Here is a 19491-nt window from a genome sequence, read left to right as displayed (position 1 = left end):
GATCCTCCACTGTGCAATAGGTCAGCCACTAACCATGCACGTCTTTTACAATCCTATCTAATAAAGAGGGAATATGCTAATTGACTGCCACACCCTCAAAGATGGTGGTGCCCACAGCCAATAAGGAAGGAATATGCTAATTGACTGCTATACCCTCAAAGATGGCCACACCCACAGCCACAAGATGGCGGTGCCTAGTCCCCTCAGCCCTGCTGGGGCGCCTGCCTCTGGAGTCCCCCAGTCTCCTCAGCTGCCCAGCCGTCCAGGGCCGCCTGAGGTTCAGTAACCAGGGCTGGCCAAGGCTTGTGCTGCTGGCAGTGGCAGCAGCAGAGGTGTGACGAGGCCTCGTCTTCCCCTGATCGCTGGGTCACCTCCCACCCGTGAGGGCTCCCGGACTGTGAAAGGGGGCAGGCTGGGCTGAGGGACCCCCCCCCTCCAGTGCATGAATTTTCATGCACCGGGCCTCTAGTTTTAAATAAAGAAAAAAAAGATTTACTTCCCTGGTCACACCATCCACAATGTAAGTGCCGAAGAGCCACATGTGGCTGGTGGCTACTGATGAAGGCCACTTCCATCAACACCGACTGTTCTTTTAGACAGTGCTGACGTGGCTCAGGAGAATTTAGAGGAAGTGCCGAGTTTGTGAGCCTGGGTTTAAATCTCATTGCTCCTAAGAGCTGATGATTTTGGCGAGTTATTGGGCTTCCTGAAGGGCTCAGTTTCACATCTGTGGATGGGGTAGCGCTCCCGGCCTGACAGGGAGCTGTGAGGATGGAAAGAGGTCTTCTGAGAGTGCCTGGCATCAATGCTCACCCAGCATTATCCTCCTTTCTCCTGCTCCTTCTGCCAAAACAACCCATTTCTCTTTACCCCTAGATCAGTGGTCGGCAAACTCATTAGTCAACAGAGCCAAATATCAACAGTACAACGATTGAAATTTCTTTTGAGAGCCGAAAACCGACTTCTGCGAATGGGCCACGAAGTTTCAATTGCACTGTACGTGCGCGCCCGCACGAGGTATTTTGTGGAAGAGCCACACTCAAGGGGCCAAAGAGCCTCATGTGGCTCGCGAGCCGCGGTTTGCCGACCACTGCCCTAGATCACCTGCATTCGTGGGAACGTGGTCTGAGCTTTGAGTCTGTCAGGGGGTGAGGAGAATCATGCTTCCCTCGGTGGCCGGCTAGAGGAGCCTGTGATGGCCTGAGATTCTGCCTGCCCAGGCCGACGGAGGGGACTTCTGGGGCAGGGACCGGCTCGGGTTCTCCTGCACACACTGCCTTATGCCTCACTCCTCTATGCTTTCAGTCATGGCCTTCAACAAGTCATTGCCTTAACCATCAGCAACATTTGTTACTGAAATAAGAGACCTAAGTTTCAAGTGAACGTTTATAGAGCTCAGAGGTTCCCACATTTAATGAGCATCAGAATCACCCGGAGGGCCTGGTAAACATCGCTGCTCCTCCCTTTCCCCTCCCCCGCCCCCGAGTTCCTGAGAACTTGCACTTGAGTCCCAGGTGTTGTGCAGCCGCACTTGAGTTGTGGAGCTGGGGCACCTTCACCGGCAAAGGTCAAATCGCCTGTATCCTTGGGCCGCACTGAGGCGGCCCATGGGCGTGTTCTTGAGGGTGTGAGTGCTCCTGACGACACAGTAACAATTGTGACTTCATTCTCAAAATTGCAAAAGACGAGTAAACACACCTATTCTGGATCATCTCAAACCCAACTGCAGCATGTGATTTCAGTGCCCGCTCTGGCACTAGTATTCACAGCACATGATCACCAAACGACTGCCAGGACTGGCAACATGTCACGTGTGATGTTGTTTCTCAGCCTGGGTTTGGTGGGCGGCGTGGGACATGCATGCGGGAGTCCAGGAGGCCCTGTGTTGGAGAGCAGTGGCCTGGGCGGCGGCAGGGGCAAGCTCTCGGTGTTTTTCATGGGAGAGGAGTGGTTCTTTAATGGGCCGGACTCTCCCCCCCACTTTGAAGGGGCTTTGGCATGGCTGGGCCTTGCCCATTAAATGCCAGGTGCTGCTCCAGAGCCAGGCAGCAACCCAAACCCCCTGCACACACTTGCCTATTCCCCCGAGGGCGCCCGCACTGCTCCTTCTTAGGCGAGAACCACTGAGAACCCACAGGCCATCAGTTTGCTTTAAGGCAGCTTGGCCTCTGCCCCTGGGGCTGCCCCTGACTCTGCTTCTCCCTTTGGTTACTTCCGGGTTTCCGGAGGGAAACGGAGGCAGCCCGTCTTCCTAGCCTGTCCGTTCCCCACAGAGGACAGCAGCTCTGAGCGCTTCCTGGCCGATTGGACGTGTCCGAGGGGGCAGTCAGCCTGGCCTCGCTCCTCCCTCCCTCCCTGCCACCTTGCCCTTCTTTTTGGCAGCCACCCCTAGAAGAGATAGTCTCAAAGCGCCCCTGCTGCCCTGACAGCTGATGCCCAGGAAGGAGGCCTGGCAGCAGCAGCAGGGGTGTTGGCCGGAGCCCCGCCTGCTCCCGCAGGGAGGGGTGGGGACAGTGTCCCCCTCCGTCCCCCCAGCACAGCCTGGGCACCTGCAGGCTCAGCGAGCTCAGTGACTGCGGCGGAGGCAGCCGCTGGGAGGCCTGTGCCTGCTGCCCGCCTCGCCGGCTCCGAGCCCACATTTCTTCTCTTGCTTCCTTGTCCCCCAAATGCTTCTTCCCAGAAAGAATCGGAGTCAGTGTCTTGTCATTAAATTAGTTCCTGCCAAACTATGGCAGGTGTCAAAGCAGCTGACAGATGATAACCCCCTGCCCCCCCCCCCCCCAACAGGCAAAGAGAATAAAGGACTGGAGGGGAGAGGGTTAGATAAAGCTCAGAGAAGCCAGAGGTTTCTAGGTCGGCAGCTTGGAAACCACCCTCCCCGCGCCCACCCCCCTCGCCCCCAGGCAGAAGCAGGAAGGGGCAGCTCAGAATCACTACTCTCAGGCCTGGTGGGAGGAAGGCTCAGTCATTGAACCCTGCTGCAGAGCAAGAACACGTTCCCTTTTGAGAAAACGCTGCGGCTTGGCCTGCACGTTTCTGGAAGTCCAGTTTTTCTGAGGCGGGTTTCCCTGTCGCTTTCTCTCCTGCGCATGCTCACTCCCTAATGGTGTCTCGCACACAAGTCCTTCCATTTATCGTCTCTCTGTGAAACAGGCAGCACCTGCCAATCACCAGGGACTCCTGACCAGCTCGCTCCTGGAGCTCACAGAGGCCCAACTTCCCCCTGAGCCCCTGGAGGCCACTGCAGGGGTCCCAGGAGTCCATGCAATTTGGACCTGCTGCTGCCCACGGCCAAGGTCCTGGAGTGCACTCTTTGCCCTTGAGGCTAGGACACAAGGTTGGCACATCTTAGGCCCACACCTCAGACGGCAGCTCACCTCAGAAAACACTCATCACCCTGGAGCTAGCATGGGCGCAGGGCAGTCCTGGGGGGAGCGTGCGGGAGCGGGAGGAGGCTCTGGCGCCGCCCCCCAAACCCCCACTGCCTTTTCTCCCCTTAATTTTACTCTCCTGGCCCCCGCCCACCTCAAGCACCCTCCCCCTTCAGTCCCATCAAAACGTTCCCCTGTTCGCATGGGAGGCGCAGACCGCTGATAGGACCCAAGAGCTTTCTCCCAGACACCCTTTCAAGGTAATTGTTCACCACGAGTATGGAAGTCACAGAGAAACAGAACAGCACACAGGCGTACCTCGGAGGTATTGCGGGTTCCGGGCCTGACCACCGTGAAGCAAGTCTCGCAGCAAAGGGAGTCGGAATCCTTTGCTGACGCGGCGGCTCCTGCCCGCGGTCTGTAAAAGCGCACACCTGCGAAGCCCAGCACCTGAGGCTGATAGAACCCGAGCCATCGCCCAGCCTCCGCACCTGTCAACTCACACTGATCCGGCTCCTTCTCGACCCCACCCATCCCTGGGAAATAAATCCAAGACATATTCCTCTTCAGCAGGTGCACAGGGCTTTCGCAAGCCCCAGTGTGACCATGCCACATGCTGGCGAAGAACCTGCAGGGCCACGAGAGAATCCAGGATGCTTGGGGGTGGGGCAAGGCCCCCATCTGGTACTGCCCACCTTGACAGCTTCTCTCCGTCCACTCCCCGGCAGACCGTACCCTGCCAGCCACCCAACGCTGAGCATTGTTTTCGTGGGTCACTCCGTACAGGTGTTTCCTGTTAGACTCCGCATCCTTCAGCCCCAGCTCACGGCTGTCTTTTGTCTGAGGCTTTCCCTGAACCCTCAGACGGGGTTAGTCAGGCCTGGCTCTGGGCTCCAATGGCATGGGGACACCTATTTACAGCGAGTATTTGTCAAACGGGGGTATACTGCCGACTATACGATAGGCACTGTGGGGGGAGGGGTCCAAATCACATTAACCGACTTAACCCACATGAAGCAGCTCTCCTGCGGTTCGGGCTGGGGAAGTCAGACACGGAGAGGTTTAGGTCGCCCAGTTCCTAAGGGGGACTCAAGCCCAGGCAGCCTGGCTGCTTAACCACCCTCTAGGCTGCTTATTCCAGCTCAAGGCCTGCCTTTGTCACACGGGGGTCCTCTCAGACCACCGAGCCTTTGGGAACCGAGGCTGAGCTTGCTCTCCGTGGGCCCTGCTGATGCCTGTGTCTGGCACAGGGCAGGTCCTGAGCACCTGTCGTTGAATACATACAGGGACTCCTCCTGGTCATTTGGAGAAACGGAAAGCCACGGGCTCCTCCTAGAGCCAGTTGTAATTTTCACGGAGATCAGGGCCTTGGCTAAACAGGATTCTCAATCTTTTGTTGTTGTTTTTTGTTAATTCTCATCCAATGATATTCCCCCCCCCCCATTGATTAGAGAGAGAGAGAGAGAGAGAGAGAGATGAGAGAGAGACATCCATTGGTTGCCTCCCACACAGGGCCAGGATTTGAACCTGCAATCCAGGTATGTGCCCTTGACTGGGAATCGAACCTGAGACCCTTTGGTCAGTGGTCCAACACACTATTCACTGAGCCACACCAGCCGGAGTAGGATTCTCACTCTTTTTTCCACCTAACAACTGCTGCGGGTTACGGGCACTCCCTTGCTATTGGGCTCCCACCCGGGAGAGCACACTTCTGAGAGGTTAGAGGGCACCTAGAGGTGGGGTGGGTTTCGCACGTGTGGTTTGAAAAAGCCCTTCCGATGCAGCCTCTTGGTTGAGAATCACTGAGCTGGAGCCCTAGGTTGAAATTCCAGGCAATGGTCTGGATGAACTGGGAGTTTGGGGACACTGGAGACAGGGTCTTCCCCCTCCTTCCAGGCTCTCCTAAAAGCTCTCCCTGAATCAGGCCACTGAGAACCAACAGCATTACTTTCCTTGTGGAAAACATTTTTTCTTCTTCTTTTCCCCTATCTGGTGGATTGCTGCTGAAATTGATTGCACATTTGAGGGAACTCAGAGGGGACAGGAAAGCGCGAATGTTTACAACCTTGCCTGACCTGATTCTATTTCGAGGTCTCGGGTCATTAGCTCCTGGCAGCAGATAGTATGCCTGCCTTCCCACTGCTCGGGACCAAATTTGGGCATAACTCTACTTGTTTTTGTCCCTTAGGTGATTGTTATTATTTACTGAAAATTCTATTACTAAATCCTAGCCGCAAAGACCTCTCTTTTTTTCCCTACACCATTCTCACTAATTAGAAGCTAATTATTCACTGTCTGGTTATAATGTAACTAATGACCCAATTTAAGTCTTTTAAATGAGAAGGTTTATCGCAGTTTGCTAGCGGTAAACCCTCAACCCCGTGACCTTGCGCATCATGACCTTGTGCATCAGGGCTGGATATGCAAAACACCCATGGCAACATGGGAAAACCCCCCAGATGCATTTTGGCTATTGCAGCTAAGACTATACACAAAACAAAAACCAGACCCTAATCTCCGGTTCAACTGCTTAGTGTGACCTCAGAAAAGTAACACTGCCTAAGTATTCCTCAGTTTCCTCATTTATTAGGTTTCTCTTGCATCCCAGCGGGACTGATCAGTAGTGGCTGCCTGGAATGCGAGGCTGAAAAAGTATAGGAAAATGAATGGTGCTGTGATTGATTGTTGCTGTCTGCCATGGGTGAGGGAGCAACAGGGGAATAATTTACCAAGTGTTTGCCAGCTCTGGGTTTTGAAATGCTTTAGGTCTGTCCTAGAAATACACAGGATGTGCTTAATGTGTGAGCTAGCCCATGAGGCAAGATTGACCAAGCAAAAGTTTAATATTTCAGTATGTTATTCAAAGGTATAGATCACCAAAGCCTCCAAAAGATGTGGGAATCCTGGGCGCTTTGGTGCAGCCTAGAATTTGTTATGCTCTGGATGAGCCGGACACCTGGGCTCAAAGGGAGTCAGTCCTTTCTGGTGTGTTGTTACTAACCAGGCTGGGCTTTTAGATCCCCAGGTCACCTGGCACACTGCTGGGTAAGGGTATGTGGGGGACCACGAACAGTGGCATCCCAGGAAGATATGCCTAGTTTTCTCAAGTGTGTAGTGTTAGAATCCTGAGACCAACATTACTATTCTTTTTTTAAAAATTTTTTAAAAAATATATTTTTATTGATTTTTCACAGAGAGGAAGAGAGAGGGATAGAGAGTTAGAAACATCGATGAGAGAGAAACATCGATCAGCTGCCTCTTGCACACCCCCCACTGGGGATGTGCCCGCAACCAAGGTACATGCCCTTGACCGGAATCGAACCTGGGACCTTTCACTCCGCAGGCCGACGCTCTATCCACTGAGCCAAACCGGTTTCGGCAACATTACTATTCTTGTAATCTTTAAGCTTATAAAGTGTTCAGCTATCCCAATAAAGGACCCACTTAAGAGATTTTCTCAGTCTTAGAGAGCTTATATAACTTGTTAAGATCACATAAGGTTGGGAGTAGGGGACTGACATATACTAAAAGCCTACTATGAGCCAGGCACTCTATGGAGGTATTATTCACTTACTCTTTCCAACAACCCATGGTGGGGCAGTAATACTGCAGTATTATTTTATAGACAAGGGACTGCTAATGCACAGTCATTGAGTAACTTGCCCATAGCTGCAGAGAAGAGGTGAATAAGGTCATTCTTCCCAACAGTACTGGACTCTGATAATAGCACACTTTATATCAAGACTTCTGTATGTTTGAAACTATCAATGCATTTGTATTCCAGGATCTTGGTATTTGTGACAACTGGAGAGTGTTTTTAAAAAACCGTTAAGTATACAGATATTTGCAGGCCAATTGCTAACATAAATAGTTGTGTGAATGTTTTTCTTTTGTCGTTCATTTTTATTTTTACAAATTATACCATGATAACATGTAGTAAAAATTACTCAGGTGAAATGTTTTCCTTTAACATTTTGTAAGTCAATCATATCACAATTGATTTTTTTTTGGTTGCTGTTTCAGTAGAGACTTCTCATGATTTTAGTAACATACGACTTTAAGCTGAGACTAAAATCAGAAATAAGTTTAGAAAATGGAATTCGAAAAGATCGGGAGTAGGAAAAAATAAACAAGGCTGATGTGCTCTAGAAACCTAGGTGTTATCACTGCCATAAATCTTCACTGTGGTCAAGCTTAAAAACCAGTCCTCCAAAAAAGATGCAGGCATTTTGGAAAAATACAGCAATTCCAGGGTATTCTATGGCCTTTTCTTTAGCAATATAATATCCAAAGAGTGAAATCTGTTACAGAGCTGTGAATGAAATACTGATGAAAAATTTAAATTTTCATGGTGAAGTTTAGGTCTATAAAATTGTACCAGTCAACACTGGGCTCATTAGAAAGATTCCCAGTAACAACTGTGATTCATAAAAATTTTGATATGAATACAAAAACAAAACTTAAGTGATGAACTGAGTTCCTGTTTTAAAATTCACACAAAAAGTAATGTTTCCATGAAAATGTCAATAAAATAAAGAGAGAAAAATAATCTTCTCTATAGATAATTAATCAAGGATTTTGATCAACCTAATGAATATGGCCTGAAATAAGCATTAATATCATTCTGAGGAAAATGTCGACATTCTCAAACATTGAAAATACCATTAGGGGCAAACTCCAGAGTTTTTGTATCATTGGGTTGAATGCAGGGTCAAAATGTCTTGTACCTTTCCCCTAAATATAAAGTAGTTCATAAATCTATTTCTCTGAGAAGTGAGATTCATTTTGGAAGGGAGATGAGAGGAGTGTGGCTTTCAAACTTTTAAAAAACTTGACTATGTGTCCTCAAATTTGGTTAACAGAAAGGCTCAGGTTTAATTTAAAATTCTGACACTTACTGCATGACCTCAGGCATGTCACTTAACCACTTCGGGCCTCATATTCCTATCTATAAAATGGAAACTAAGAATGGTACTCAACCCCGTGAGTTTTTGTGAAGATTAAATGAAATGATGCATGCAAAACACTTAGCATTAAAGTGTTTGGAACTGTGGTCAGAATAGACAAGAAAACTATAAACAGGATGAAGAATACAATCAAGCACTGAAGAGATTAGTTGCATACTCTGGTGGTATAGAGCATCTGGATATAACCCAGGCGGGGCTACAGAATTCACCTACTCAAACAAGGAGACAACACTTTGAAAGAGATGTCAATAAAAAAAAAAAGTAACTGTCATGATGCCCATTGGATTGCACAAGACTCCAGCTGAAAGGCTTGGGCAGGAGATATATCTGACGTAAAGCTTGAGGGCTACGTGACTTCTTTGGCTCCAGTAGACTCATTTTGGTAGTGTGTAGGGACCACGCGCCATGTTCTGCTGTTGATTCTTTAAATGATAAATAATGATATTGCGACTTAGACTCCATCATCTTATCCTGTCAGAGATGGTAAATCTGCTCATTAGTTGAGTGACTTTTCAAAGCTGAGGAAGACATTATAGAAAGATAGAGATAATGAAGTAAATCAAATTATAGTGTGAATACTTTGATGTGGTTCAGGTATGTTTTATAATCACTGGGATATGCTGTATTTGCAGTTTAAGGTGTTTGAAATAAATCTGGCTTACTGGATAATCTAATTACAATTTGAAATTTATATTAGACTCATAATATTAGTTTTAAAGGCATAGTGACTTTTATTAAGTTTGTAAATGATACTTAAATATCATTTAAGGTAACCTGGTTTACTATATTTTATTTACCAGATTAATAGGACTTGGTTAAGTGCATAGAAAGATTTTATTTTTTGGTTTGTCTGCCAGGCTTTTGGAGTGGTTGAGAGAATTAGGTATGTTAAATGTGTAAAATGTAAGAAGTGCCTGGGAAAATTTAATTCATAATTTGGGTTATTTAGAATTTAATATTTTAAACTTATCAGTGAGTTGAATATAATCAAAGAAGTGGCTGTGAATTCTTATTTTTGCATAAAAGTATTAGATTTATAATAAGACTTCTAAAATGAACTTAAAGGCTTAGGGAACACTAGGCTTTTGAACTTACAATTTCAATATATTTAATGAATTAAAATCCAATTGTTAGAGAAGTCCTTTTAGTGCAGAAGGTTCCCTCAGACATTTAAAAGCTCAAATGACACGAGTAAGCATGCAGGGAATAAATGGTGGCTATAACTAACGGTGACCCCTGTTTGCCCTTTTGTTCCTTTAAATTCTCACAGTGAAGCGTCCATAACTGTGTGTCAATATCTTGAGTTCATGGGAGCCCTGATTAGCTGAAGGCAAGGATTATTAAAAAACATCAACAACAAACAACCCAAAACACACAACAACAACACTTTTTGGAGTCAATTTTATTACTGTTATATTTCACACGGAGGAGACTTAGTTACATAGAGTGATATTCTATGTTGATTACCAGTAGTAGAAGCACAAGAGTGTGGAAAGTGTAACATGAACACAGTGAAGAAACACCCTTTATCAGAGTGAAGACCATGTGACAGAAACACATTATCCCAAACAGCCTATGTACAAATAAATACAGTGCTCAGTCTATGTACAGACATATTCACAAGAATTAACAGACGCAGAATCTCCATACAACTCGTCGTCCCGTGAAAACGGTTCATAATAAACAAAACACACAATGACAAAAATAATTTGGAAGTACATCAAGTGGATTCCTGTAGGGATAAAGATAGGTGCTCAAATGCTTCTTGAAAATGAAGGCAAGCAAGGGAAGCATCAGATGACATCTATCCCTAAAAAGATCCTTTACAAAAATGGCATTCTGAGATTTTTAAAGTCACCTGTCCAAAAAACAGTTTACGCGATCTAGGGCAAATATCTATGTTGGGGTCAATGTTGACGTGTCTGTTTTAAAAATATGCAAAGAACAAATGTAAAGTTTAGCTTTCCTTAGGACTAGCAGCAACTTCATGATGGCAGGAAGGTAGCTTTTGCTCCTATTTTTGATGGCTCTTTGAGAACGCAGATTGCATGGAGTTGGAAGCTGTTGCTTCTAGAGTTTTTTTTTTTTTTTTTTTTATTGATTTCAGATTGAAAGGGAGAGGGAGAGAGAGAAACATCAATGATGAGAGATAATCATTGATCAGCTGCCTCCTGCACGCCCACACTGGGAAACCGTGACCTCCTGATTCATAGGTCAACACTCAACCACTGAGCCACACTCAACACTCAACCACTGAGCCACACTAAAACTCGAGCTAGAAACATCCAGGCTAGCTGCAGGGCACAAATGGACTTGTATGCAGGGTTCAGCAGGGCAGTATGCTGACAGAGGCTCCCTCTTCTAGATGGGAGAGTTTCGTTGGAGAAACCCTTCAGACCACAACACAGTCCTAACAGGAACATCACTGGCGCTGGGTCCAGACACTCTTCCTTCAGGGAGAATGGCCATTTATGCAGAAAATCAAAGGGGTCGTCCAATTTAATATACATACTTATTCTATAGCAGTAATTTAGTTACCCGGTTGTGGTGAATATTTCTAGGCTATTAATTGGCTTTTAGTCATTCTTTTCACGTTCAAATTACATACACAGTCATGGTAAAGTGAAACACCAGAGTTTTTAGTTGTGGGGACACCTTTGTGTACATGTAAGTCTATCACATTAGGCCAGAAATTGTGTATTTTAGAAGAAAGGGGAGAAAAACCTAATGCATCCTGAAGTGTGCAGTTCTCTATGCCCTCCTATGGAAGGTTTTAAAATTAAGAAATTATTGATAAGTTGTGTATCTCTCCTTGCCATTTTTATAAGGGAACTTCTTAGACCCATCCTATATTTATACAAACACGGGAACAAACTTTAAATTTCCCAGGAATATACTTGTTAATTATCCATTTCACTCTCCAGGTGGGTGAACCTTGCTTTACATAACAAATGGATTCCTGAAAAGTAGTACATCTATAATTTTAAAAAAGGAAGATTTTTAATACAGTAACAGAACTTGCTACTTAAAGGATCCGTGTAACAAGCTATTTTGAAAATGAAGAATGCTTTTGTGAAATGAATACTTTCTTTGATCTTCAGAGTTTTGTTAAAGTACACATCTAAAACTTATGTAGATTAGAGTTGTCTAGGACAATAATGTTAAGCAATAAAAAATAGGACTCCAATTTACAACAAACTATACAAAACAGGAATCACTCATGGACTGCTTATTAACTGACTATATTCAGAAGCCCTGAATATATGCATTATTGGTATTTTATGGCTTTAATTAAGACAATTGTCTCTTGTGAAGTACTATAAAGTGCAATATTAAAAAATTAAAAACCCAAAAGGCATCCCATGTCCTTCAGTTTTATCTTGATGAGGATTGAAGATGTGTTTAATTAAATGGCAAGGAATTATCTACCCTTAATTCATGCATGTAATTTCATCCTTAAAATAATTTTATTCAGGGATTCAGACTTCATTCATTCTTTTTGTGTGTATGACATGATTTTAAAAATATCATCTCTTTTGGTTAGTTGAGTTGGAACCCTGTCGGTCCCAAGGCCTTAGTTACCTACAGGTCTATTATGAAGGACTGGGCTGCCCGGTATGTGAGCATGCAGGAGCATGTGCCCATCCTGTTGGTGACTGGCGCCCATTTTCCTGGGCCAGGACCCCCATCAACAACCTTACAATTCCCACCCAACCTACCACACAAGGAAGGAAATGCGCTGCAATACTGAGTGGTAAGAGGAGGTCCAACCATTGCCCCTGTTTCCTATATAAACTGAAAATATAAATTGCTTTTGGGTAAGCCCATGCAGGTCCAGAGTTTCTGAATGATCTCCAGTGGTGCCTCCCCCATTCTGGGTTCCCTGTGAGTGTGGGATTATAACCTTAAAACGAAGCTCAGGAACTTGACCTTCCCAGGGCCTCGAGATAATGCTGCACCCATTGTTCACACTTTTCACAGGAGGATAAATGCCTGTGGGTGTGCTCAGGGCATTTCTGTGACTCTGCTGTCTTGTGACTGTGAATTCTGTTCACAGTTTGGGAGCAATTAGGAGGGATTCTCCCCCCCCCACCCCCTCTGCCAAGTAGTAGTCAGTTATGCAAAGCCTAAGTTGCTGGGGGCAGGAGTCTAGTGTTTTTGAATATTCACATTCAGGAGATGGAGAAATGCTCCTTAAACTGGCCAAGTGCGAGTAAACTGGGGCTGTTGGTGGTGAGAACTTTGAAGGGGACTAAGCACTGGGTCCAACCTGGACTTGAAAACTGGACATGGGGTTAGAATAAACAGACGGAGGTTCCATAAGGCCAAGTGGAGAGTGGCTCATAGTAGGTAAGACACCTATTCAAATGCATTGGGCCAACTGAGAAATAGAGAAAGATACAGGAGTCATAGGGAACCAAGATGAATGGGAGTGAGTAATGAAGTATGATTTCCTGAAAGGTAAGGGCCACAGATGGGTGCATAGAGAGGGAGCAGAAGGTTAGGTTCGAGGCTGTAATTCAGGCGTGGTCAGACATCATATTACGTCATGATTAGTCATAAGGTTCCATAATTTAAGAGCAACATCAAGGATTTAGAAATTAGGCTTAGTAGAGAGGAATTGTAAAAATTATGAAGAAGGTTGGGAAAAATGATGCAAAAATACTAATCTAAAGATAGTTTTGATGAAAATAAAGGGTTACATAGTGGTGACACCTAACTGTGTCAAGGGTAAGTAGAAAGAGTGCCCACCTGCCGTTCTTTTCTGCCAAAAAGAAAATCATAGGTGAAGTCACCGATTTGAAGGGCAAGGTTTCACCTGGAAGGAAACTTTTCTGATGCCGATGGCTGTTAATGTTAGTAGTTGATGGAACTGGGTCACACCAGGCACGTCTGCGCTGGGACCCCTCTCCCACAAGAGGGGATCCTTTAGATTAAGGTAGTAAGTTGGACAAACTCTCTTAACAAAAGCCTTTAGCAAACTCCACGCAAATCCCATGACCCTTTTCCAAACTTCGGTATTTATCTGTTTTCCAGTCTGTCCATCAATCATTGGCGGAAGTGTTTTGGTTCAGATCATCTGATGTTGCAGAGTCTCTCACACATTTGAACACAGTTGTCTATCCAGTCATAACTACAGGGTCATTTTTGTCTCTAAAATGGTGGATTGGTTTGTCCTGCGTAGCGCTTTCTCTCTCTTTTGAAAGACAATTGTTGCTAGTCAGAGTAAAGACGACTGTGAAATTCAGGTGGTTCTGAGCATGACTGATGCCCTGTGCGTGGAAGGGGTGTGAAATGACAGTGCACACATTGTCTGTGTGTGTGGGCAGGGTCTCGGTGGAAAGCTCGTATTACTTCCAGAGCAAACATGAGTGTGCCTGTGACTCCCACAGATGCCTACATTCTCCATCCGCCACAGCCCAGTGAAGTGAAACAAACATTGTGATGATGTAATGATAAGAAATGGGTTTAGTTGGTTGTGAGTGCCCTTTATTGCTTTTCTTGTGTACATTTCAGAGAATATGAAGAAGTGAGATTAAAAGAGAAACACAAAGATCCAGAGGCAAGAAGCTAAAGTTAAAGAGACAGCGAACCAGGGGCTTATTACCTGCCTTCCCCAAGGCCTCCTTGAGAAGGGAAACATTTTAAATCTGGGACTCTTGTAAGTGGTTTAAAAAAGCCTGATTGTTGTAATTATTTTAAACTACCTGGGGGTATATATATCAGTGTGACACCTACTTTCTTGGGAATCCAGTAAAAATAAGTTGATTTCTCCTTTCTTTATTCTTCCCTTCTTCCCCCATTAACTCCCTCTTAATGATAAGCCCTAATTGAAGACAGTATTGCTGGGGAAACTATAAGAGTTGAGGGTGTGTCTTTAAAAATATTAATCCAGTGGTTATGTGAGATCTGGCTTAGCAAGGATGAGCATTAGCTCCTATAATGAGGTTTCAGGAGATAGCTGACTTCTCTAGAAATCATCCTGAGGATATTTTCCCTTTATTTCTTTTGGAACAGGACTGCCGCTTATAATATAGCCACTTAATTAATGGAGTAGCCATCTGTCTAGGTGCAAGGAAGTATGGCATCCTCATAATTTCGTGTGTGTGTGTGTGTGTGTGTGTGTGTGTGTGTGTGTGTTGGTAGATGTAAAGAATAAAGCTTACTGGAGTTTTTTGAAATGCTTGTATGCAGATAGGTCATAGGACCCATGTCAGATATTCCAAGCCAATCATTTCAGCGAAGCACTTAACAGAAGTTCCATCTCCTCCATCTTTCTGCCTGGCCAGCAGCTCTGTCTGCTGTCATTTCCTTGGTCAGCTTTCTGTCAGAGCTCACCTCCTATCTCCCTTTACAGAAGAGTCGGTTTAAGAGCTGTGAGCAATGGTGGGGAGTTTGCCAACTCTCTCCCTGCCCAGGAATGGATGTACTTTAATATTACAAATGTCTCATCAGCGAGGCAGCTGTGTTTTGCTGAAAAGGCTCTAAACCACCTGATTCGTGTCTTCCTTAGAAAGTAAATAATAATGGCCCTTGTCATGTGACACTTGTTAAAAGCCTTACAAAGCGTTTCCCCCGAATATGAAACAGTCCCTGCCTCTTTTTAAAACCATCTGAAAAGGCTTTAGGATATTCTTCCACATCCGCCAAATTGATAAGCGACCCTCCCTCTCTTCCCTGCACAGGGCCTGTGCTTTCCGGATCTGTCATTGCTCGGCTCAGCCCACGGCATGAGCGGAACACCATCTAATCCCCAGCTTCAGTTCTTCAGGAGCTCGTCGGGCTCAGAGGGCAGCTGGACTCAGCGTGGCAATTCCCAGGTGCAATTTAGAAGGTTCTGTTTGGGCATTCTCAGTTTGAGCCAAGTTGCTCTCCTGTCCTGAGGCTGCCTAGGGCGGCGGGGAGGTGACAGCAAGACCTGTGCCCTTCACCGTGGGTAAATGGAACCATTTGGTGCAGCTCCTTTATTTTAGATTGAGCAGTAAGAAGTTGGCTCTTGAATTTTTGGTATTATTTTATACCCTGCTCCAGGGAAGCAAAGAGAGTATCTGCAGTCCAAATTATTTCCCCCCTTGTACTTTTCTGTTGTGTATTTTTGTCTCCCTATCAGCACTAGGGACATGGCTGTAAGGCTGTGAATCTATACTCTCGGGGTGGGAAAGTACATGGGTTGGGAACATATGTATATGACGAGATGTGCATGTGCACAGAACAAACCCTGGGAGGTCAGGAGGAAATGTTCCCTTGAGTTGGTGACCAGCAGGACTCTCTTTCCTTCACTTTGGCAAACTGGTGTTCCCTGCTTTTGAATCCTGAATGTGATTGGGTCAGAGGGTGAGGCTGTAAGTGGTAGTATTGTGTGTACACATATAGATCTGCTGTAAAGATATGTATTTACATATGCATATACACAGGCATGCAGAAGAGGCAGTAGAGATGACCTACTTAGGAAAGACACTTCCTTATGGGAATGACCTTTATGCTTTTAGAGATCTGCTGTATCCCATACACTTCTCTCTGGATTCACCGCAGCCCAACACTTAACCTCACAGGCACATGGTGAGGGGCCCGCAGGGGCAGGGAGATGGAGCCTGGATACCACACTGCAGTGCGCGACACGGGGGTGGGGACTGGGCCTTGAGAGAGGGTCTTCTCAAGTACAGATCCTCGTGAATGAGCACAAGGGTCCCTATGAAAAGGAGCTCCCAGGCAAGCGGAATGCTCCTTGGTTGCTCGGATGAGTCTTCACTGTGAACTGGGAGCTAATGGGAAGAAGCGAGGAGGTGGGGTGGGGGGTTGGGGGAAGTGCCAGAGGAAGAACAGGGCTGCACTGGACCTCCCTCATCCTTTCCGGTTTATAGTCTATCTGTGGTGGAGTCAGAGTCACCTATTCAAACCTTCTTTCAAATAACAAACCAGTCGATAACACACATCCATGCAGTAACCAACTCTGCGCCCCTTCGAGTCACGCACAGGGAAGACAAGCAGAGTTTTTAACTAAAAGTTCACTTATTCTCGTTCACTCTAAGGAACCAGCACAAACTCTTGCCTAAAAACAAAAGGTTGCCCTTGCGGAATGAGATGCGGGTTTCTCTCACACAACCGCAAGCCAGACTCTGCAGCGCTGGGGAGACCCGAGAGCCCGCCTCCTGGGCGGCGCCGGCTTGTTTCCCAGGGGGCCTCCGTTAGAAGTGCTTTTTGCAGGCGGGTGAGGAGCAATGATGGGCACTGGCTGTTACCGCCAGGCTCTGTGCAGGGAGCTGAGGTTTTGTGGAAGGAATACTCAGCTTGATCTGGAACTGCCAGGTCCGCTTCCTCTTTTTCTCAGCGGTGAGTTCTGTCTGCATCCTGTCTCCCTGTGTTAGGAGGTCTGTGCTCACAACTAAATCACAGCCGTGTCAGTGACACAATAGACTGGAGACGAGAACATGAGTGGTAGAGCCCCTGGATGAGGTGTGTGCCAGCTTGGGTGTAGGATGAGTATGGAATAATGAGCCACCCTCAATGGACTTTTTCAACTGATTTTTAGGAAAAGGGTAACTCGGGGAAATGAAAGACTGCGTATTTTCCATCAATTTAGTAGGCCGTATTTTTTCCCTGCTGGTTTTATTTTCTATTCACATAGATCTGAGAAATCACACACGGTGTCAAACAGAACCTGGGGGCACTGCATGAATGGAATGAAACTATCCCATGAATGCTGAGCAAAATCAGGAAATCAACACCTTGGCGGGGCTGGCTGGAGGCCAGTGTGAAGAAGCTGTCGCGTATAGCCTTCTGTGTACTCTGTAAGCTAGAGAGAGTCCCAGGTGGGTCCTGATGGCAGGAGAAACACGGATGGTGCATGAACTTTAAATCCTGGTCTTGGCACCACTCCACAGAGGACTCAGAAACATTCCTCGTGTGCAAATGCCTTCCTAAACATCTCTACGCTGCCTCAACCCAAGCAGTATTGGTCAGAGTCCACTGAGCTCTATTTAAGGAGTAATCATTTCTTCAGACACCGAAGCCCTTTATGATCACACTGGAAGATGCTTTGAAGAACTATGCTTTCCATTCCCATTAGGTGGCAATTCTCACTACGCGCCTCTACTGGATGGAATTTCTTATTGTACTAGCATATCCAGGCTCTTTGGGCAGCATTTGGATTATATGAGAGCCCTTAGCATCAAAATGTGTCTAAATGACAACTGCATCTATACTTGCCTCCCTTCTTTTGATGGCAATGGGACATGCATGGGAACAGCAGAGGTTCATTTTATATAGTCTCGCTGTCCTAGAAAGTGCTAATTTGGCTTGCAATCATAGTTTCTACTCGCATGCTGGGGCATTATATATATATTTAAAACAAACCAAAAACAACAACCCTGGTTACCGTCCCTCTGCCCCCAAACCAGTGTGGACCAAGTCCGGGTTTGACCTCCTTCTGTCCCAGGTAACCCTGTGGGGTGGGCAGAGAGTCTCCCCTGTTTGGCTTGTGGAAATGTTTGGAGGGCTCAACCCAGGACCACGACAGACCCTCTCCACCCAGCCCTCTCTCCCGAAACCTACGTCCCTGAAGCATCCACCTCACCCGGCAGGATCCCAGGAAGTCCAAGGTTAGGCAGAAGGTCACAGCAATGATTCCATTGGTGTACCTCTTGCCCTAAAGAGGTAAAGCTCACACAGAAGGTCGATGCCCCTCTTCAAATAGATATTATAAATATATTAGAGCTATCCCTGAAAAGATGCATGTGTATTTATATATACATACATATATATATATAATTTTATATATATGGTGTTTCTTTGTGTTTGTGTACAGGTGTGTATGACTCTATAGGTGTGGAAGGAGAGGAATAGTACAGGAACAGGCGGTGTGTTCATGTGCATCTATTTATACTCTGAATATCTTATAGGTGTATACGCAGCTCTGTCACTGTTTGCATCATTACCGAGAATGTACCTCCGACCAGCGAGGAGTACCCGTCCGTGGTGAGTGCAGAGAAGCCTCGGATGGACAGTTCTCTCTGCCTCTCGCATGAAGCCGTTTCAGCAGGCAAGGGTGGCAGCAGTCTGTGAAGCGGGCGGGTCCTTATGGGTCCACCCCTCCTCACGTCCACCAAGGAGGGCCACGCCACACGCCCGGGCTGGGTGCCCGCTGCCTCTTCTCCAGACATCAGAGAGTCTAGAACCCAGAGCGGGGGTCCCACCTGGGCTGTTGGTTCAAGATATGGCTTTTCCTCTAGATGGAGATGGGGCACACGAGAATCCGGTCTTCGAGGAGGACGCTGAGCACGAGGAACACGAAGTAGAGGCCGAACATGATGAAGCCCAGCACTTTGTTCATCCGCCACTTGCAGAGGGCGATGGAGAGGATGACGAAGAGCAGCATGATGAAGAGCAGGACGATGGCGCAGAAGAGGCCATTGCTGCTCACGGCCACGGGCCGGAACCTGTGGATCATGGTGTACAGGAGCCAGGGCAGCGGGAGCCTGCGGGCGGGGAGAGGACAGGGTTGGCAGGGAGCAGGCAGACAGGGTGAAGGAGGCAGGTGAGGCAACCTTAGCTTCTTGGAATCTATAGTGGGAAAGGGGTGTGTTGTTAGGCTCACTGTGACTTGGGCATGGCTGGCCTGGAAGTCACAAAGGGAGTCAGGCGAGTTTTAAAAACCGTTATCTATTTCCCCTCCGAATGAGGGAGCGGGGAGAGAATGTGTTCTCCAGTTGGATCCCATCAAAGACATGACTGCGACAGGTGATTTCTGAATTGGTTTTGAAATAATCATCCCTAGTTGAGATGAAAATGTCCCTCTCAGACCTCCAGGGGTGACCTTGAGCATTTGGGTGAGAGGAGGAGAAGACAAATGGAGAAAATATATGGAAATCAGCCGTGAACATGGAGAAGTTATTCTTTTTAAATGGAGAGAGAAATGGCAATGGCTTAGTTAACAACCTGAAAAGCTAGTGAAAATACATGCTGATGGTGGGGCCAATGCCACGTAGCTGCCTGAAGTTTATGTTGGAAAAGATGGGACATCCTTTTCACTAAAAACGACCTTTCTGAGAGATCTGAGGAAGACAGTATCTTACATTCGTGATGTGATTTTAAAAAACTTTATTATGGATTTTTATACCTGTTCTCTCCCTTTGCATTTGACTTAAAATATGACA

At 46.4% G+C, this 19491-nt stretch overlaps 1 protein-coding gene across 1 annotated transcript in view; it reads right to left on the bottom strand.

Moving 5' to 3' along the window:
• Positions 1-16927: 16927 nt before the first annotated feature.
• Positions 16928-19491, bottom strand: part of SLC24A2 (solute carrier family 24 member 2) — a 230521-nt gene continuing 227957 nt past the window's right edge. Inside the window, exon 11 of the mRNA XM_028150743.2 lies at positions 16928-18813. Within this exon, the coding sequence (XP_028006544.2) occupies positions 18564-18813 (250 nt within the window). The 3' untranslated portion in view covers positions 16928-18563. The remainder of the gene's footprint in view (positions 18814-19491) is intronic.

This window comes from Eptesicus fuscus, chromosome 15 (assembly GCF_027574615.1).
Source record: "Eptesicus fuscus isolate TK198812 chromosome 15, DD_ASM_mEF_20220401, whole genome shotgun sequence".
NCBI classification, from domain to species: domain Eukaryota; kingdom Metazoa; phylum Chordata; class Mammalia; order Chiroptera; family Vespertilionidae; genus Eptesicus; species Eptesicus fuscus.
This window is presented reverse-complemented; position numbering and strand designations above follow the sequence as displayed.